The sequence below is a fragment of the Phalacrocorax aristotelis genome, chromosome 2 (assembly GCF_949628215.1).
Source record: "Phalacrocorax aristotelis chromosome 2, bGulAri2.1, whole genome shotgun sequence".
In the NCBI taxonomy this organism is placed as follows: Eukaryota; Metazoa; Chordata; class Aves; order Suliformes; family Phalacrocoracidae; genus Phalacrocorax; species Phalacrocorax aristotelis.
In genome coordinates this window covers 131,292,737-131,313,970 of record NC_134277.1, presented here as the reverse complement: position 1 = coordinate 131,313,970, position 21,234 = coordinate 131,292,737, and the positions used below count along the sequence as shown (strand labels likewise).

Sequence of the window (21,234 nt, the reverse complement as noted above, 5' to 3'; positions counted from 1 at the left end):
GCCAATTTAATTGTTCTCTTTAAAACAAAAATCATACATATGACTGCTTTAGGAACATCTTAAAATGCAAAAAGTGTATTAGCAGAAATCCCAGTGCAGTCAGAACACATTATCACTCAGAGACAACTTCTTTCTCCAAATGAAAAATTATTCTTAGCAACTTTTCTGCTTGGAGTCAAATATGTTGTAACTTAATCATTATTTGATCTGCAAGTTTTTGAAAGTAAAGTTTATAATAACTTTTCTTCCTCCTCCACCAGAGATGAGAAAGGTATTTTTTTGTTAATGCTGAATACTGAGAACTGTTGAAGCATGCCTCAATAGGATGGTTATCTATATACTCTGAAGTTTAAAGGAACTTAAAATATTTCCTCTCAATAATATTTTGTTCTTGTACACCAGGTGAGCATTCCACAGCTTTGATTTTTAAATTCTTTAGAATATAAAAAAATGGGAATAATGTGAAGAATTTGTAAGGGATAGTATCTGTATTTTCTTCACGATAAGGTAAGCTGTTTATGATACACTTTGAAATCAAAATAATAAAATTAAAGAAGACCTTTTATGTGCTGAAGTTGGTGACATTAAAGGTCAAGTCCCAAAAAGGATTTGTGACAATTGGAAGAATAATGTTATTATTAGTAACCAGAAACCCAAATTAAAATTCCTATAAAATATTTGGTCATTTTGATCTCCAAGAGGCAACACAAATATCAGGGGCTGGTTATGAAAATCTGTGCTTCAGAGATCAACTCTCTTTTTTGTTTCTGCAGTGTTTAGCATTGAGCCTTTTGTGATAATTTCATATAAATAAATAATGCAACAATTGCAAGCATACTCGAGTGACATTCTTCCTTCACACTTCAGAATAACGGCAGCAGCAACATTACTAAGTGTCAGTTCTTCAAAATAATGCCCTGATTGCATGAAGTGGAAACTCTAACACAGCAGAGGATAACCTGGATCACATCTACACATAGAGGTAAGACTTACAGTTCCAGAATGGTGCTGTTTGCCAGTGGTTGTTGTCATGGGTAAAACATGTTAATCCAGGAAGGCTACACTCGTCTCCTTTCTTCTGGCGCTTTTTCCCTTTCCTTTCCTTCTTCCTTCTCCGGTTCTCTTTGAACAGCTGCAGTTTGCCATCCACTTCCTGTGCTGCTTCTCTGTTCAGAGAAAAAGTTGGGCACAGCTGACAGAGAACAGCCTCTATTTGGTTAAAAACAGCATTAGCAGTTTTTACATCTTTCTGGCTTTTTTAAAGATGAGAATATGAGAATATGCCCCTCTTCTAGCTCAGCTTCCACCCCAGCTGTTATGACAAGGTGTTCTCTTCAGTAAGCATAAGAAATGATGCACTGTTGGCTTTAGGTTTAACTGGATCTCTTTAACAATCGTGAGGTCAATCAGTTTCTGAAATGATAAATTTAATCCATTTTCTGTCAATAGGTTTTAAAATATTATGCATAAGCTTTCACAAGTCTGTCCAAAACTACTGAAAGCTTCTTCTGACAGCTTGCTATATTGGACCTTTTCTTTCCCTCGCTTCCTTCCTTCCTTCCCCCTTCACAAAAAAAAACCCCAAACCCCCAAAAATATATTTCTCCAGTCACGAAAAAAACAGCTGAGAAAGTGAGAGGATAACAACAATCTTACTTGAAGGGATGAAGATGACTCTTGAGTTTCTCTTGGGCCTTTACCCCTTTCTCTTTGTTGTAATAGCTACGGGGAAATTATTAGGAATTGTCAAGTCATGAAACTTTTCAACACAAAAACAAACCAGAAACATACAATCTTTGACAATTTTCTTAAAGAACTACACAGAATGACTTATGAACTTAATTTAAAGATGTTATCTCTGTATTAGTGATCCTATGCTAGCTTATAGCAAAACTAGAGCTGGGTTCAAATACGTTAGTGGAATACAAACTTATTTAACCTTAAAATATTTACATTCATCTTCTTTTGCTTCAGAGTAGTTTCTACTCTTAAAAGTGAACTAACTAAAATGAGTACCTACAGTAGCTATAAATATCAATAAAGCTTATATTCTTTCTTTGTCATCTCAAAAAACTTGGAAAATGTGTAAGCCTTAGCAATTGGTGTAGCTTTCAGTCATGAATGTCATGTCACTTACCTCTGTTTACTACAGTCACATTCCTCTGGTTTTCTTCTTTTTAGGTGTCCTCTAACTTCCCTCAAATTTTTAATTTTGTCTTGGAGAGCTTCAATCTGCAGAGAATATTTCCGAGTCAGAATTATTCTTTGAAAATGTAGCAGTGCAAAGATTTTACTCAGATTTTAAAATACCTCTTACCTCCTTGTCAATGTAAGCCTTGTGGTCCTTCCAGGCTCTGGCAGATTGGTACAGCTCCCTCTCGCAGTGAATAGTATCATTTGGAAGAATAAAACACCTACAGACATGAATTTAATAAGTAGGAAAAAGGTCAGTGGTTTCCCAATTGCCTACCCATTTCTTCTTTTTCTTCCAACATTCCTAATCAATTCTTTGTTGTAGTGTGTTAAGAAATAACCTCTACAAGGTCTTCTCATGTTGACTTAATAATATTAATAATTGCTTCAATCTGTTTTCTCTGGAAAAACCAAAAATCCTCATCCGTGACAGATGCTCTGTGCCTGCTAAGCAAAAAACCAACGGCATAGCCATCTTGGAGATTCTTAATCCAATCAGAAAGAAAATTGAAACTGAAATAAAAATCTGTTTGGAATTTAAAGCCTCTTAACCAAACACGCCATCGCTTATTTAACCACCAGCCGCTAAGAAATATGTTCCTCTTGTCACATGAATGTGACTCATCTTCCAAGTATGCAAGAGAGTCAAGAACAGAACATACAGTCAGCGGGCTAAAGATCAATATAGTCAATAAAGACCAATAAGAATCAAAGTTAGAGGAAAGAGTTCAAACAAGTGGTTAACAAAAAGTCAACATTATACTCAAGTTAAAAAGAGATGCAATGACAAAAACATTCATACCAATGTTTGAAAAAATACCTCTACCAAGAGAAAAAAAACAATGTGGAAGGCCAGGGAGGTGGGCTGAACTAGAAAATCCAACAGACTGCAGGCTGGGCTTTCAAAGTCTCCACGCTGACAAACAGAAATATTGCAGTTTTATAGACACAACCTTTCTTGGGTCCTGCTTCATCAGAACCCTTCTTTTAATTTTTGAGAAGAATAGCAGAAAGGAAGATTTAGATGCTTCTCTCTTCCCATGTTACCCCATTATGGTTTTTTCTTCATTCAAAGAATTCTGAAAACAATACTGTATTCATTAAAAGTTAAAACATTTTATGGAGAAATAATAACTTTTCCAGAAAGCTATTTAAGGCTGTATTATTGCCACGGTTGGAAATTATCGATGTAAAATGAAGGATAGTTTTCATTTACTCAAAATTAACTTTTATGTTTTCCTTGGTGTTTAAAAATAGAAAAGAAAAGAGAGAAATGCTATTTATATTTAAACACAATAAAAAGGATAAAATAGAAGATTTTTGTTGCCTGTGTCTGCCTGGCTTTTCAGATTAATCATATTAGCTTTTTTAGACTAAAAAAATATTTTGAGATTTTTTGCCTTTTTATGCAGATTCAGTGTAGGGCTAAAGCTTGTAATCTAAGCATCTTCCAGGGTGGAAAAATGGTTGTGGCCTCTTCATGGATAAACAGGTCTAATCTATCTTAGCTAATGTTACTGGCTACAAACAACTAAGTGTTAGGAAAGATGATGTAATTGATCTAATCTGTCCTCATTTAGAGTGGGATTTCAGTCCTCTCAGATTTAGGCCTCTATGCTAAGCTGGTAGGCTAGACTTTACAAAGAACAGCATGAGTGTCAGCTTCACAGGGTGATTAACCCATCATGAGATGCCTGTTTTAATATGGCGGATGAATCTCCCTCTGGAGATGCCTACTCCTCCTCAGAAATAAAACTTAAACTAGATGCCTCCTTTTAAAATACACATACTAAAGTTAAATGAATCCACCTACTAACAAGTACAACTCAGGTTTATCCAGAACCTACAACAATAATTTTAAATGCTTAAATATTGTAATCATAAAATAATAAAAAATGGAAAGAGAGAGGGAATACAATTAGAAAACAAAGATTTCATTTTAAGAAGAAAAACACAGGAAAAGCAATTGTACTTGTGTGTCACTCTGACAGAGTCGGGTTGACCTATAGCAACAGAGCCATCGGCGATCATTGTGTCACCAGGAGCACCATCGGTTTCCTCTGCTGCTTCTTCATTTTCAGCATTGTGACGCTTGGTGATACTTTTGGTCTTTAACACCTGCAGCTCTTCCTCTTCCAGATTTATGTCATATATTTCACCTTCAAATTCCACAGACAAGGACCGGGTTTGGCGAGTGTGAACAAATCGGGGTTTGTATTCTGAGGCAGAAGAAAAAAACATTCCTGATTGTATACACATACCTACATGACCCACGCTATGAACACAAATCATTCTCCAAAGAGCAAGAATGCTGTTTAGCAAAACCAGCTTATTTTTTTCTGAAGCTTTACAGAAACTTATTTAATGATTTTTTGATATGTCAGGGACCACACTTTCACGAGTAGCATGAAATAGCCGTTGCTTCAAGGTTTGGATTTCATGCTAGTCTGACCTTATGCCACAGTTAGCATCTATATCTCTAGATACAAGCAGTACCTTACAAATCAGATATCTAGAAAGAGACACTCAAAAAATCAGAGACTACAGGATTAAAAACCACTTTAGAAAATCAAACCATTCAGTACTGTGTGAAACAAGGTCACCTCCATAAACTGGCATGTGACATAAGTTTGACTTATGCTTTAGAATAAAAATAACTTTTTAAAAGAATAACAGCCTTTTCTTTTAAAAGGTAGGCGTTAAAAGGGCAAGAATCCATCATATATCAGTGATATGTATCTATATGTATATACATAAAGGAATAAGAATGTTGTAAAGGAGAAAAGCATAACAAATGGACTTTTTCTGATGCTCCCTTCAGACATTTTCCATAATTCCCCTCTTTCTTCCAAGTCACTTCCCCCTTGAGTTGCAGTCCCCATTCAGCCCTTGCTGGTATGCTTCTCTTTCCAAGGTACATGACAGGTATCTCCCCTTGAAAATATCCCTTAGGGGAACATTCCACAGTTTGAGAAGTGCTCTGGCAGTCTGTGACATGTAGACTTTTCAGCAGAGATCTGCCTGTACACACTGTGAAGTTCCTTAGATCATACTAAACAAATGGAAGAAATTATATCAAGGCAGCATTTAGTCTGAACAATGAGACAACTCAAGGCAGACAATATTGTGGTTGAACGTACAAAGAGTACCAGGGATTCTTGTTCACATCCAGAGTGGGGGAGGCATTAAATCAAGAAACAATTTGAATTATGGTGACATTTTTTTCTTATTTCATAGACATCTGTGCAGCATCTTTTAACTTTTGCATTTGTCATACAACTTCACTATCTCCCTGTTTTAAAGACCCATCTTTATTTCATTCCCCAGTCTAGTAGTCTAGATAGAGAGCAGGAAGAAACAGCCTGCTCTTGAATAAAGTCTGAAATCCAGGTCCACTGCTACAGCTACAGAACTTCACTTTCATCACAGGGCAGATTGATGAAAATACTTGTTCCGTATAAAATGATGGCTTATTTAAACAGGCTTCTTTTGTAGACATCATTAGCAGAAACGAATCCAAGTACTGCTGTCCTAAAACCCTCTTGTACGTTCCCTTCAGCCACGCTCCACTAGAGGACACTGCAACCTCACTCGTGTCCCTGCGGGGACCCGGGTACTGACTTGCCGGGAAGCTACAGCCGAGCAGAATTTCAGTCCGACAGCAGGCACAGCACCGCAGTGCCTCATGTGCAAGATGTCTTTGGGATGTCACCCAGCCGTACGTGAGTCGGTGTTAACGGTGCAAGAGCACGCGTGCCCTGGCCATCTCGGCGAATAGCGGCACCGACTGACCGGCGGGTGCCACCGGGTTGTCGAGTCCGAGCAGCGCGGTAGGTGGCCCCAGAGCATCACCGCCGCCGCCACCACCAGCCTAAAGGCCATTCCTCACCGTGATCCGAAGGATAAATATTGTTGTTGTTATTATTATTGTTATTACAGAGGCAATTTTGTAGAACCTGCCTGACAATTACGCATATATTCATTATACGCGGAGTTGAGAACAAGAGCTTACTGGTAAGCCAACACTCTGCTAGCCATTTTCCCCGCTCTTTGCCTCAGCGGTTCAAGAGATCACATAACACTTACTTTGCGCATTAGGGTTTCTCAAGAACTGTCTTTGATTTTTCCTTTGGGTCCTGCTGTTTCGGTAATCAGTGTCTCCACAGCTGCAGTCTTTGTCTTTACCGCTGTATCCCCGGGAGTGTATGCTGCGGGTCCTTTTTCTGATGGCAAGTATGTCACTAGATACCTTACACTTGTGAATTCGAAGTTTGCCGGAAGCATCCTCCGTGCACTGCCACTTCTGTGAGAGAGAGAAATGAAGATGATTTCTCAGCAGTCTTCCAAACCCCTGCCTCTTTCAGGTGATTGTGAAGTGAGGCAGGCAAATTTCTTTAAAAATTAAGCAGTCCCTTAAATAACAAACTGAGAAGGGAAACACTTTAAGGGACGGACATTCTTCTCAACACCTCTCTCATGGTAGGCAAATATAAGCTTGAATGAAATGACTGCAAATCTGCATAAAAAAGTACAACCCAGCCAAAAAAGATATATAAATCAAGAGTATCTAGACTAAACATATCCCTGAGAGGGGCAAGTAAAAAGTCTTAATTTACTGAGCCACAGAGTACAGCTGTCAGGGCTGCTTTCACCAACTCTTCTTTTTTCTCTGTAAAAACAAACTTTTGTTTCTTTGTTCTGTGACTTGGAATTTCTAACATGATTCAGGGGAAAATAAAAAATCCTCACAGATGAAGAAGAACTGTTTCAGTTCTTAGGATTCCTTGGAAAAAGAGGACAAACTGTGGATGTGATTTATAGAAAAATACATAAACAATTAACAACATGTAATTAATTTCCTTACCAGTGGTCAGAGTTAGGACCTGCACCCTCAAACATGCCCCTGCAAACCATGCCATTCAGACCTGCAGACATTGCTGGCTCTTTATATTTTGCATGAGAAGCCTGAAAGTGTGATACCCCCAGCCACCCTCCCTATGCATAGCAGGTGCAATTAGGGACAGTAAACAAATAAATTAGCTTGGATAAACTCCTTTGGATACCTGTCTTGAGATTTGTATCAGACTTGGGAATAAAAAGTGTAGCCTGGAAGGAGTATCTGTAAAAGGCATTGTACGCATGCTGAATATCAGAGCAAGTGCAGGAGAATGAGAGGAAACAGAGTTTTTCCAGCTTGCCTGCACAATATCTGCCTGACTTGATTATCAACAGCACTGAACCAGATAGAAGATTGCAGGTGGGTTTTTCCAGTGGATCCCACTGTCTTCACATTTCAAATTAAAAAGCAGCTGGGACTTTAATATCCTTTCCATAGCGAACTGTCTTAAAAAAGCTAAATGTCTCTTTTTTTCAGACATGGTTAGGCGTTGACAGATCAGAGCTCCTTTGCCCATGCCCAAAGCTTGCCATATATGGCTGTTGGGTTATAGCTGGCTCTCGTAGTATCCTACACAGGCTAAGAAGCCTGTGAAGATTTTAAGTCACTTGTACAAATAACAATAGGGAGAACTAGAAATAGCTATGTTTATTTATAGTTTGAATACAGCTATAAATAACTATCACCCAGTGAGTTTTGTTCACTTGTGCATCTTAAGCCACAATGACCAGACTTTGCATACAAAGCAATTAAGTTTGGCTGGATAGTGTAGAGAACAAAACTCAGTAACGCTATTGATAACTGGAAAATTTTAGCTGCGGTTTCAGCTAAGTTTCCCTACAATGTGCCCTTTTTTGGTTCCCGTGACTGAATAGCATAACTTTCTCTTGCCTCATTAATAATAACAGGACAGTTAGATGCTGGTCCTAACAGGGTCCCCAATTTAATTTTTTAAATGGACACTAATATCAGAGCACAGGCTTCGGTAAGTCTCTTCTGTTAACAAATGGCTGCTATGGACTGTTTTGAGGCTGCTGTCAAACTGACCGAAGAATGAAGAAAGAAAACTAAGCCTCAGGTAGATTTGCTGGCCTGATAACCTGAGGAATGAGCTGATGTGGTGCTGAACCACAGCAGCATGAGAGCACTCTCTAGCCTAACACGTGGGCTGCGCTAAAAGATGGATCCCGTGCTCAGACACCTTGCCTGTAGATTGGCATGCCTCTGATCCCACAACAGTAGACCATGTGTAAAAAAGGCCATAGGCCTACGTGTGTCTGATGGCTGTCTGAGAAATTACACTTGTGCCCAGACTTTCAGTGTAAACCCACATCTACAAGTAACAGGGTGACTTTCTACAAGTAAAGATGTCTTAGAGCTATAATGCTTTGCAGGATTTTATTCTGCAATACCATGTGGACTCCCTCTATTGCAGCAAGAGATAATTGTTACAGGATAAGAACTGACTGCACCGCTATATTTCCTGTGTTTATTGGGTACACATTACATTTATAAACATATGGCACTCATTTTTAATGAGTCTCAAAAGCACCATTTTAAAGTAAAATAAGTATTCTCTTTGTCTAACATTAATTATAACAAGAGGTTCCAGGAGTGGCTTCAATAGCCATTTAGATCACTTTTAACAGTATTATGACTAACACTGAAACAAGACTCTCTGTGTCTAATACAAGCCAATAATAGTTCTCTATTTAAAACAGGGATTAAATGGGATTCAGTTCCTCTTTTTTTTTTTTAATTTTACTTTAAAAGGTAGTATTATAAAGATGCTTCACAGTTCTAAGATGGACTTCTTAGACTAACTTTCCTGAATCCCTGTCCATGCCAATGTAGTCGGGCACTGAGCATGCATTATGCAGTAAGTCATAATGGTCCTTCTGCTCATCTTTAGATCTATAAAATGCATTAATGCACATAAAAGAAGATTCTGACTGATGTACTGCCCTTTCCCCTCCCTTGTTTTCTGCCAGCCTTCCTGCAATGAATACCAAACTATTCTTTGCAATCCAGGTTCAGTTTCTGGGTCCCCATTTTTCCGTCAATAAAAAAATATTGGCACATACAAACACTAAATACGTTTTAATTTGTGTATGTTTTCTTATTTTCCCTATCTTTATCTCCCTTCTTGTGGTGATGTTTCACAAGACACCTAAGCCGATCTAACAATTCACTGTTGCCATAGGAATACTGGATAGTCCCTGCTCTGGCTGCATGCTGACTTAGGGACCCCTGTGCTGATTTATTCTCTCCCTCAGTAGGAGGCAAGAGGACTAACTTAGAACTAAAAAAAAAACCAACAACAACTAATCAGAGAGGAAAAGAAGGATGCTGCCATTTGACTCCAACAAGACGTTATATTGTTTCAGTCATGTTGTGAAACTTAACCTGTGTTGGCCTTTTTCACAGTCATTGGCTCATCTTTTCCTTCTTTCACCTCATTTCATCACCTACCCTCCAGCAATTATTTCCCTCTCACCTCAGGTGCCCATCTCCAGTTTTCCTTCTGCCTCAATTTAACTTCAGAGGGGAATAAAATGTGGAAGAGGATCCTTAATAGCCCCACACCAATGGAGTCCAGAAACCCCACACCTGAAAGCTGGTGGGACCATCCCACTGCAAGGGGCTTTGCTGGTTTACAGCCTCCTCAAACTGAGGAAGAGTCTGTTCTGCAAGTGTGCTCGGGGCCCTGGCTGGCTCCATGTAAACCCTCTCTACCCTTGGCAGCAAATTGCAGAGGCAGCTTAGGATACATAAAAGGAGTGAGCATCATCTGGGGGCTCGAGGTGCTTTAATCCCTGCCAAACATTAAGTTTAAAAACATAAGTACATGTGCCTGCTCCTCGGTGGGGAGGCAAGCACCAGACTGCAGCAGGACTGCAGCAGCAGTTTTTCCACGGGTGATGTCATTGGCATTATGCATTTTCATCTGGGGGTAGAAGTTTGCCCTTATAAAGACAATTCAAAGGCAAAGGGGAGCAAACGGGCTGGTTAAAAGGGTATTGTTTGTACTTGGTGGCTCTTCATTGTGCTGCTACTGGCACAGCTCCAGCTGTGACTTCGAGCTACATGAACAAGAAAACAGCAAATGACGTGGTAACTACCTTGGGTCTCAGTTTCCTGGTATTAATCAGTTTGTGCCACTGCTTTAAAATTAAGTAAGTCTATTTCATTACTGAGTATAATTAAGGCATAAAAATATACATTCAGCATGAATCATTGTTATGTGCTGCACTGTAAATATCCACTTAAGCAGGATTTCAAGTCAATTTTGTTTAGTTAATAGACTGTGACAGCTTTGAGCTCCCACCCCCTTATATAGAAGGGAAATTAATTAGTTCCTGAAAGGTGTCTTAAGAGTAGGCAAAGTAAGGGTTTCTATGAAATGTAATTACCCGGTATTTGCAGTAGACACTTCAGTGTTAAATATCTTGTCAGATTTTATCACAAAGTTATGAAACACTGAAAAACATGCAACCAGAAATATAACACAGTGACAATATTTTTACAGGTGCTTTTTCATTTGGTCATGTATGACTGACTTTGAGTATTATTGCTCAGGGAATGTTAAGATAAGGCATGAAAAGGAAGACTTCATGAATTTAAACATGTCCTCAAGATCTCATTTCCCTTTTTTCCTGTTTCAAAAGGTATGACCTAAATTTGAAAACAGTGTAGACAAAAATACCATCATGGACTGCGTAAGTGTGTACCCCACTTTCCTCTATTAGCAGCAACCAGATCTGTGTGGGTGTCAGGGGACCTGATGTGATAATACCAGTACGGGAGGCTGGTTTAGGGCTGTGCTACCACAATGAGAACCAAATTCTGGTTTTGCTTTCTCTGTGCCATTCAAAAAGGACACTTCACACAGCATATTGAAAAGTGCCCTGTAATTAGCTGGCTATGGTAAATAGTACAGAGCAGCAGCAGTTTATTTCTGCTGAACTAGACCTGAATTTTGAGAAATACTTAACTAGCTAAGGCCATGTCCTCTATGCACTCCTGCAGAGCAGTCATGAACCCTAGTCCTGACTGAAACTTCTAAGTGCTCCTGGAAATATTAATCTGTGCTGTTAATCTCAGCAGTATTTGAACATTGCACGCAAGTGCAGCTGTTTCATAGGGATGGTGTGTCAGGTTCGCTCAGGGAATTTGGAATTGCTGCATTTCTGTGGAACAAAAACCTCATCCTTGAATTTAGAACTGGGTTGATGCTGCCCGTAAGGGCAGGTCCCAATTTTTGCACCACTCCCTCAAAACCGGACCACCTTCTGTTGAATCATGCACAGCTCCAGAGTCTACTGGCATTAATATACTAAAAAATGGTTATTTATATACAGCCTAACACCCTGAGGAAGTGTTCCTGAAAAGTGCAATGGTCAGTGGTTCAACAGATAGGGAAGCAATTTGTCCTGTAAGAACAGATGCAATATAGAGGGAAATGTATGAAAAATTGTAAAAATACATTCAGTTAAATACACAGGGACAGAACTAGAGGAAAAAAAGAATGAAGAAATTAATCACTGTATAATAAAAATAACTATGAAAATTGCCAATTTTGAGCTACTTCACAGCGTTTAAGAAATGGAAGAGAGAGAAAATAGCCTAGAAGCTTACAGACTGTACAATTTCACATTCTTGACATATAAACCAGATTGATTTTAAGTGTCATAGCTATAGCAGTTCTCTAGTTTATAAAAAATGTATGGGCTGCATTGTCAGCTTTAGAAGTGTGGGCACTTAGGTTGAGACATCAAATATTTCACCTTTCTACCAAATCTATTAGCTTGTCTGTAGTTACACCTCAACGTCAACAGATTTCTGTTATTATCCAATAAATGTCCACTCTCAGGTGCAAGCAAATAGGAGACAATTAAAAGGATAATTTTAGCCTTTCAGTTATAAATAGCAATACCAATACTGGTCAGTAACTATTGAGTCATATACATTTAACTTACTGAGGACTTAATTCATACTATATTTCACTGGATAGTTTAAAATGGAAACTCTGCAAAAAGAGAACCCCAAAGGAGTCTACAAAAAGTGCTAAACATGATTCTTGCATAATCTATGTTTTCTGTCTAAACATTTTTTTACATAAGATTGCTTTTTAAGGTGACATTCTACCAAAAAGCCTTTCTGGTAGAGAACACTGATAAAATGGTGGTAAAAATGCTGAACACTGTCATACATTGAAAAAGGTGAAACCAGTGATGTTCTCAGACCAGAATATCTATGGATTTTATCCAGAATAGAGCTGGTACTTCAGATTAAGATTTGCTTAAATTCCAATTGTCAAATCTGAAAAGAGCTGTCCTCTGTTTAGTAGGAAACTTAAATATTTAGGCTGAAATGTGAAATATTTAGGCTGAAATATGAAATACCATGCTTTGAAGGATTATTTTTAGAGATAAAGGAAGTTATCTTCATATTTGGTTTTAACTCATAAACAGGGAGGTATTTTAACAAGGGATAACATAATTTCTGGCAATTCCTATGAATTCTTGAGCAACTATGTTGCAGACGTATTTCTGTCAACTATGAGGGATGACTCTGCAGGGTCTAAAAAGAGCAATAGCTGCAAGAGCTGTTCCCGAAAGCACTGAAGTATGTACTTAGTTTTAAGCACATGACTGGTCCCAAATACGTATGCTTCCAGTTAAGCCTCTGTATAGACGCTCTGCTGAATTATGACTAAGAAAAGGTGGTATCAATGAGCAGATGGCAAAGAAGAGCCAGCTTTGAACTGCTGTTCTGGTAAAACAGGTTGATGGGATTAGTTGTCACTGCTTTAAACAAGCGAATGGTGCTACTATGAAGAAAAAAGTATTTTCTTTCTTGCAGTAATCTACACTGGGCTGCTAATTCCTTGCTTTAGGAAAGCTTTAAGAAACTCTGTTTGAATAGGTGCAACATGATAGAAAATGGAGAAAGGCAAGCTAAAGCGGGAGGCAGCATATGGAATAGCAATACATTAATGTACTCTTGCATGCTCACCATCAGTGCCTTTTGACTCCTGCGTGCATCAGGAGGTTGTTCTGAAATCAGGAGGATCCATGAGTGATGTTTATATGCCATATCATAATTTTAGTTGGGTTTTAGTGGGTGCTCGGGGTCTGGCTGTCAGTTGCTGGCCAGCCTTCTGACACTTCTGGCCAGATCTTACCGGCTTATGTGTTCTTATTCATACTCTGCAGCTGGTCATAAAGCTGACCTTTACAAATGTATGGTCTGTGATATTTATTTTATGAGAACAAAGATACTTGAGCCAAACCAGACTACACCTAATAAGCCTCGTTCTAATTTCCTTTACAGTATTATCTGTAAACCGATTGATGGCAAGTGTTCTTTTAACATTACAAATAGGCATGCTTTCAACTGAATGCTGATGCGATAATGTGATAAATATGAATATGAACAGTAAAATTGAATTCTTATTCTAGATTTTTAAGTGGCAAAGGATACGTGAGAAATAAGAGGTATGTACAGACTTTATAACCTGCTCTTTGGATCAGAGCCAGAAGAATCTTGTACATTTACTGCAGAGCTGATGCTTGGATTCAGCAACATGTCTCCAGTGACTACCTGTAAAGCCTTAAATCACTTAAGTCATTGAGACCTAATTAACTAAAACCTCACTGTACAGTCTTCAGGCTGTCTCAGTCTACAGTCTCCATGTTCTCCAAACAGAATATGGTTTCTTTAGGGCGGTTTTGGGATACACTTCCTCAGGATGAAACAAAATGTTCTGCATCTCTAAAGCTGAGGTGCGTGAAAAAAGGGCACAAGGATGGTTAGTGGCTACAGCATTATACCTGTCCAGCTTGGCTTGAGTTCATGGGCATGCATGTCACAAAAACACGGGCAGCACGATGCATTTTTCCATTCTGCCCACTGTCAGTGCTCATTGGAGCTGGCAACAGACCACAGATCTTTACAAGTTTCAGACCTTTGCTGTTCACAAACTGGCAGGTCTTGCAGAGCAGACGGTAGGAGATGTACGCCCGTAAAATAAACAGACCTGTGGCTGGATTTGGTTGCTGAGTCATTCAACCTAAGAGCTGAAATTTTAAACACAAAGCTTCACAGCCCTCATTTTGGGACACTGGCTTCCCTCCCCCCCCCCCCCCCCCCCTTTAGGAAATCTAAAAAACAAAGTTGTGATTTGTGTAATTTTTGTAAGAGGATAAAAATGTGTGTTTAGCTATGGATTTGATACTGATTATAAGTAATAGATTGAACAGTACACTGGAGACACCTGACATATCAGTCACAAGACCTCGAAAGGTAACTGCTATCTGGGAAACAGTGTTAAGTCCCAGGAGTCAAAATTATGCCTCAGGAAAATTCCTATGACTCAGACTGGTGGAGAGAAAAAAAGATTAAATACTTATGAATTAACTCAACTCATTAATTACATGTTTAGATAAGGGAAGACAGAAAGAAAATGTATAAATGAAAACACAGTTAACATGTTTTTATTTGATGTTTGCTCAGTATCCAGAAGAATTTAATGGGTGAGAAGATGGAGTGGATTCAAGAAAAATAACCTGCCAGAGGATTAAAAATCATCTTGCCTCTAAACCTCCTGAATTAACATATATTCTCATGTCAGGTTATTTCAATGGAAATCTGAGAGGAGATTTGTGTCATGATAGGTTGTCTTAATCCAGAGAAACATCTGTTCACATTATATTATTTCTGCTCTATTGGAAAATTAGCAAAGTTTCAGTCAAAAGTTCACACTGTTTCCTATTTTAAAACAACAGCAGGGATAGCAATGTTGCAGATGAACAGATATTTCTATACAGTGTACCTTATTACAGTAAAGCTGAGAGGCAAAATATGTATCAATGAAATACCCCCCCACCTCCCCTGCAAACCATTAAAATGCTAAAACCCATCAATAGTCACTACTAAACCAACTGGGATCAATCAGGTGACCTCAGTAAGTTACACCACATAAACTGGTGACAAATTTGGCATATAAACTATGAAAGAAACCTCCGGTTCCCATCACAATTTCTGTGGGATGTGAAGGAAGGACCGCAAAGGAAAATTCTACCCTGCCCTGAGCCCCAGAGCTGAGCAGAGGGCCCACCCCACTGCTGCTCCCTTGGCAGGGGGAGTGAACCTGGCCTGAGTGTGATGGGATCGGCTGTGCTGCAGATGAGCACAGGTCAACAGCTGGGTCAGGGTGGGAGCCAAAACCTGGTCTGTGTCCAAATACAATGTGGGCAAGTGACCCATAACTCACTTGAGATGGACAAAATTAACAGCACTTCCCAACTGATGAAGCTGAGGAGGAGGAAGAAAACATGAAATCCTCAAGTCCAGGTATTAAGCAAACAAAAAATTAAGAGCATGTGTAATTGCTGGAAGGAACATCTGGAGGTCATTTAGTCTAACCTCCTCTTCAAAGTAGGAACAACATTATTAGGTTTTGAAAGTATCCCTGGATGGGCCTTCCACAGCCTCTTTGGGCTCCAGTGCTTAATCACTCCTACGTTAACATTTTTCCCAGACACCTAGTCAGACTTTCCCTTGCTGCAACTGTGTGTTGCTGATAGCTGTTTTCCTGTGCACCTCCAAGAAATGCCTGGGTCCATCTTCTCTCTGATTAGCCATTAGTTGAAGGAAGCAATTAGATTCCCCCTTTGCCTTCTGTTCTCCTAGCTAAACAAGCCTCTGCCCATCCTCAGTACTTCCTGATCATCTCTGGGGTCCTCCACTGGCCTTGCTCCAGCTTCCCGATGTCCCTCTGCTAATGGAGGCCCCAACCCAAATGCAGCACGCCAGCTGAAGCCCACAAGCGCCAAGGAGAGGCGAGTAATCGCTTCCCATGACCTGTTAGCTATGCTCTCGCTAACGCAGCTCAGCAGGCACGGTTGTCTCCTCTGCAAGGGCTTGGTGCTGACCTGAGTTAATGATTGGCTGAGCGTAACTCAAAAGTGAACATATCCATGCAGTTGTGTGCATCTCATTTCTGATACGTTCTCAAGGAGATGAGTGAACTTTTGGAAACTGTCTTTCCATGAAGGGGATTATGAAAAAATAGCGAGGGGAGGGTGCTTTACAATGAAAGTGATGCAATCTGTCCATGGTGCTAAAAAATGTAAATTAAAAAAGAAAATCTTGGTGACAGTAGTTTAACTTAATTTTGCATACTCATTTTAAAACTGTTTTTTCTTAATGAAACAAAAATCTTTTTTTTGAAGGGGTAATGCATAAGTCTTACTGATTTGCAGCTAAATGTAATCTATAACCTACACTTCCTCTTTTGGCAAACAGTAATTTTGGACTTTAAAAATTATGGAATAATTATAGCAATTATACAGGTGTTTAATATTTTCTTTTTAAAAAAACTTTTTATGTTTACCTACTTCTGGATAGACATTGGACATCAGAAAAAAATGAAGTTTTGAAACTTTTAATTAAAATGTTTCTTTACTATGCTGTGTGCTCTTTTTTCTTTTCTTCTTTTTAAAATTTTCTTTCTTTGGATGCTACTTATTAAATAGAAAATAAGCTGAAATTATTATTATTTTCCTGAGTACCACATCCTTGGAGATTTGGAACTAGCAGGTCTCAGGATCACACCTCATTTTAATAAAGGAAAACAAAATTATTTTCTTCTTTTTCAACTCCCAATTGTGTTCTCTGTTTCAAATGAAGCAGATATTGACTAAAGTAAATTAAAATGAAGAACAAGCTCTAAAGGTACTAGACAGTATATTGGTGTATTAATCTACCAAATGTTTAATCTTAGTTCCAGACACTTAGCAGCAACTTCCCATAGACCATTAATTTTATTATTTGAAAATCTGTCATCAATCACTCATTCTGTGAAGGTGATTTTAATTTAAGTGATGTTAACTGCAACCGGTTGATGTAGGAAGTATTATAAACCATCATAATGAAAATGAAGATTTTTTTTTCCATATATGCACCTATGTAATTTAAATTAAGGATACTAATCTCAAAAGAGAAAATAAAGTTAAGACCCACACAACAATATTTCCTCTTTCTCTCTTCCAAGAGGTGCAAAATGGCTAGGGGAAATCTACTGGAAGAATCTCATATTAAACTATGATACCTCATATTGCACATTGGAAACTATTTGGGATAAAGTAAAATTATTTGGCCTATTAACTTTTAATTTTCTTTAAGAACTTTTCTACATGGAGAAAATCCTGCAGACATTTATTTCACACAGCAATGCCTTGCTGATGTTCATGATCTTTCCAATGTCGCTCTTTAAATTCACGCTCTCTATTCTGTGTTGACTTCCCTGTGAACACTGCATATAGGCCAACCCTGAGAGAGAAACTGCCCTTGCTCTGTCTGATGGGAGGTTTCTGTAGGCACGTCTAACTTTGGCATCCCTGCAAGAAGCCTTCAGGATGTTAGAAGTATCAGGGACAACTTTGGTCTCTTTGTTTAAGAAAATAATTTACATACACCAATGGTAAATTTAGCTGCTGTAAAACACCATTGCTCTCGTAAGCTCCTTGCTGACTCAAGCCCTTCTTCCTTCGCCCTTTGATCAAACAGGATTCACCAATATGGGATGGAAAGACAAGTCTACCGCAGTGGGCTGTGAGCATGGCTGTGAGCAGTGTTTCCTACTGCTTCAGGTGTGATATCTGGTCAGGACACTTAACATTTTCTTTTCACATGTGGAAAAGTAAAGCTATTCCAAGCCTGGATTTTGGCATAAAAGGTAATAAATATAAGAAATAATTGCAAAGAAAATATTCTGGTATTTAAAAACTAAACATTTTAGCGTCTAACAGTCTAAATGACTCCATTGATCTCCTTCAGTTTTTATAAAAATATTCATTTTTTCAAATTTAATCTCTGTTTACAATGGCAGTGTTTGAACCCCTGAAAACTTTGCTCTTGGGTGAGACTGTGATATTGTGTATATCTCTTCAAAAGTGGCCATGTTTAAGGAGCATGTGTGAGGTGAGAGCTGTGGCAGAGGACCTGACCGAGGATGTGCCAGACAAAACATATTCTAGTCCAATCTGGGATTAACCAAGATTTACTGTAACACTATGCTCTAAAGAACAAGAAGGAGAAAGGTAGGGATGGAGCATTTCTTTAAGTGAGCGAGCTCTCCCCAGCGCCCTCCAGTTTCTTGCAGGGAGCTCTGCCCTGGGTGAAGCACCATGGGTGGCTGCAGATGGAAGCGGAGCACAGTGAGGCTTTATGCTCCTGTTCAAAACAGTTTACTGATATTTCAGTGCCAGGCCTACAGCCGGCTGCAGCGGTCTGAGCAAACATCTGAGGGAAAGGCGCAAGCGCCTGCCTGAGAGAAATCACCTCACACTCCTCCGGGGAGGTGTGTGGGGATGGAGGCGGAGGGGGAGGAGGACAGGGAGGGCATGAGCTGCTGTCTGGGGCCCCCAGCATGTGCCTGGTTGGAAATGGTGTTGGTAGGAAGGCATACACCTCCCATCCACATCTCCCTAGTAAATTCGTCTTCATATGTTACCATAGGTACAGCATTAATTAAGAACAGATTGAAGAGAATTAGGGGTCAGCCTCACTTTTTCTTAGTTTAGGCCCCACTCTGTATACTCACTACAGAGCTGGAGGTGTAAGCATACTAGTCAGGGGTGTAATAACTTCCGGTTTGGTGAGCAGGCAATTAGACCTCAGTCAGGCATTATACTGAAATCATTAAGGCTATGAGAAGAAAAAGTAACACTTGGGTATGGGTATTACTGTCTGATTCCTCACAGTGACCTTAAACAGCAAGCTTTTCTGAGCAAGGGGACTCTTCCATTAAAAGGTGTTTCAACAATTAATAAAGCATGATGATTACCAAGGGTGTTGTCCAGTCGTTCATCCCAGCAAATGAAATAATGTGTAACTGTAGGACTAACAAGTTTGCTTTCATAATTCTGAATTAGCCCAGTGAGTACAAACTTTCACTGCTCAGAAAAGTTCTCTCCCTTATTCATAATTATCACTGAATTATCTTGCATATTTAGCGATACAGTGGATCAAAGAAAAAGTAGCTATGTAATGTTATATTTGAGCATGTGAGTTTTACCATAAGCCCTGTAATGAGACAGCAAACTAAGGACTAGCCCTCCAACACCCTAAATTGGACCACTGCTTAGAGCAATTTGTGTCTGGTTTTCTTTGATCTGAAGACCATTCAGAATAATGGTCTTTTAGCTATCTTCCAAATGCTGTATTCTTCAGACTCTTTTGACCCATAGTGAAAAATAAGTATTTCCCTGTGGCACATAGAAGACTGCAGTTGTTTGAGGCTTACCTGTCCTGGTTGTTCACAGGCTGTCTGGTATCTTGCTTGTTGGCATAATTCTTTTACTCGCTCATATTTTGGTAGTTGATTAGACTGCTGATTGTTTTTGTTGGGTTCCTCCTTCTTGCGTAGGAATTTGCTTTAAAAAAATAAAGTTGTATATTTTAGATACATTCTTCTAAACTCCGGAGATGATGAATTTAATGGGAAAAGCAAAACTGCTAGAAGATTTAATGTCTTCTCAGGGAAAAATATCCCCACATTTCTGTTACTGACCTTCAATGTAGGTCATGTAGTGAAAAAAAGGCTCAGGTGATTTGCTGGAAATTACCCAAAGAGAAAAAAGGGCTGCTGAAATATGTCTAACTGATACAGTTCACCACCATTCATACATAAACCGAAGTTCCTTCACAAAGCAAAACATGCTGATGCAGTACTCGCCTGGCTGAAAAGCCCAGCTGGAGAGACTAAAGGGCTTCCATGCTCATTCAGCACTACCTTGGCTATATCTTATATATCACAGTATGCCTTATATGTACTGTTTTGTACTACATCACATAAGATTTCCATAATCTGTAAAGCTATCAAGTGCCACAAGGAAATTGCTGTAAAATTTTTACTCAGAGAAAATTTTCACAGCAGTAATTGGCAAGATGAGAGGGTGTAAAGAGGTTTCAGTGAAAAAAGGAGCAGTTATAGTCATAAATCTCATTTACACATAAGTCTTTTCTTAGCTAGAACAAAAACAAAGAATGCTTCCAATATGTGATGGGAAATACAAAATCAGTTGATAAGAGGATTCTACACAGCTGGATTTGAAACAGAGATTTGGACACAAAATTAATCAGATGATTACGTAAGTGGTCTCAAGTACAATGTTAGAGAAAGGAGATATAGGCTAGGACAGTTGCCAGAAAAGCAGGTTTCCAAATTTCTTCAGAGGTAGGGATTTGGGAGCAGAGCAGCTTGCAAAGCCAGTGGTGGGAAACTAGGAAACAAGTCAGGCCTGTAAGTTTGCTTGCAAAATTTACTACTTTGCTGACCATAAAAAGGAAGAGAAGGGAGCAGAAAGAGCAGCATGCACAAGAGAGTGTTCCCAGCAGGCAGGTTCTCCCAAAACTCTCTCACCCCTAATAATTACCCTCTTTCCACCAGAAATGTGTCACGCCACATTTTGGTCTTCTTGTTTGTTCGAAACCTGAAAGCAAAATAATAATATTTACTGCTGGCACCTATGTATAGCACTGCTAGCGTTAACAATTTATTTTTTAAAAAATACCTCTCCACTTATATACACCTGCAATTTTACAGATGTGTTATTAAGACACTCTTCAAATGTGAAAGCTGTGGTTGTTGGCATGACACAGCGCATTTTCACAGAATCTTTTTCCACTCGGCTGTTGATTTACTTAGGTGTTTGCTTCTGAACTGGCTAAAAAAATATGCTGGGACCCACCTGTTTCCTGGTCTTTCCAAGTCCAGAAGCTTTAGGACAGATTTGCCATCCATATCTGGAGGTGTGTCAAGCCCTGCTATATCCAGAATTGTTGGAGCAAGATCAATATTGAGAACTATCTGAGGCACTCTGCAAATCAGCAGAAAAGGTCATAGTTGTCATGTGTTCAACATGTAAGCCTTCACATTCTCTTGGAAATAGAATGGTAATTAATGTTTATCAAGGCTTTGAAGATGTAGAGCCCTACAGAAGTGCTAAGTTTAGAAAATCCCTTTTGACGACTACAATTCTGAGAACAACAGGCCAGTACCGCAGACTGTCATCAGAAAGAAAAAGTTAAGCACAATAAAACACGGAGGTGCAGTAGCCACTGCTCTTATCTCA

General features: G+C 39.1%; 1 protein-coding gene across 4 annotated transcripts in view; it reads right to left on the bottom strand.

Annotated features, from left to right (window-relative positions):
• The window catches only part of SULF1 (sulfatase 1), a 125,063-nt gene that overhangs the window by 10,320 nt on the left and 93,509 nt on the right, over positions 1-21,234 (bottom strand). For all 4 annotated transcript variants that reach the window (XM_075085199.1, XM_075085204.1, XM_075085201.1 and 1 more), the window contains 9 exons: positions 20,851-20,979; positions 20,536-20,592; positions 19,404-19,533; positions 6,280-6,496; positions 4,166-4,412; positions 2,318-2,414; positions 2,138-2,232; positions 1,657-1,722; positions 994-1,166 (listed from right to left, as the gene is read on the bottom strand). In XM_075085199.1, the coding sequence (XP_074941300.1) occupies positions 994-1,166; positions 1,657-1,722; positions 2,138-2,232; positions 2,318-2,414; positions 4,166-4,412; positions 6,280-6,496; positions 19,404-19,533; positions 20,536-20,592; positions 20,851-20,979 (1,211 nt within the window). The remainder of the gene's footprint in view (positions 1-993; positions 1,167-1,656; positions 1,723-2,137; positions 2,233-2,317; positions 2,415-4,165; positions 4,413-6,279; positions 6,497-19,403; positions 19,534-20,535; positions 20,593-20,850; positions 20,980-21,234) is intronic.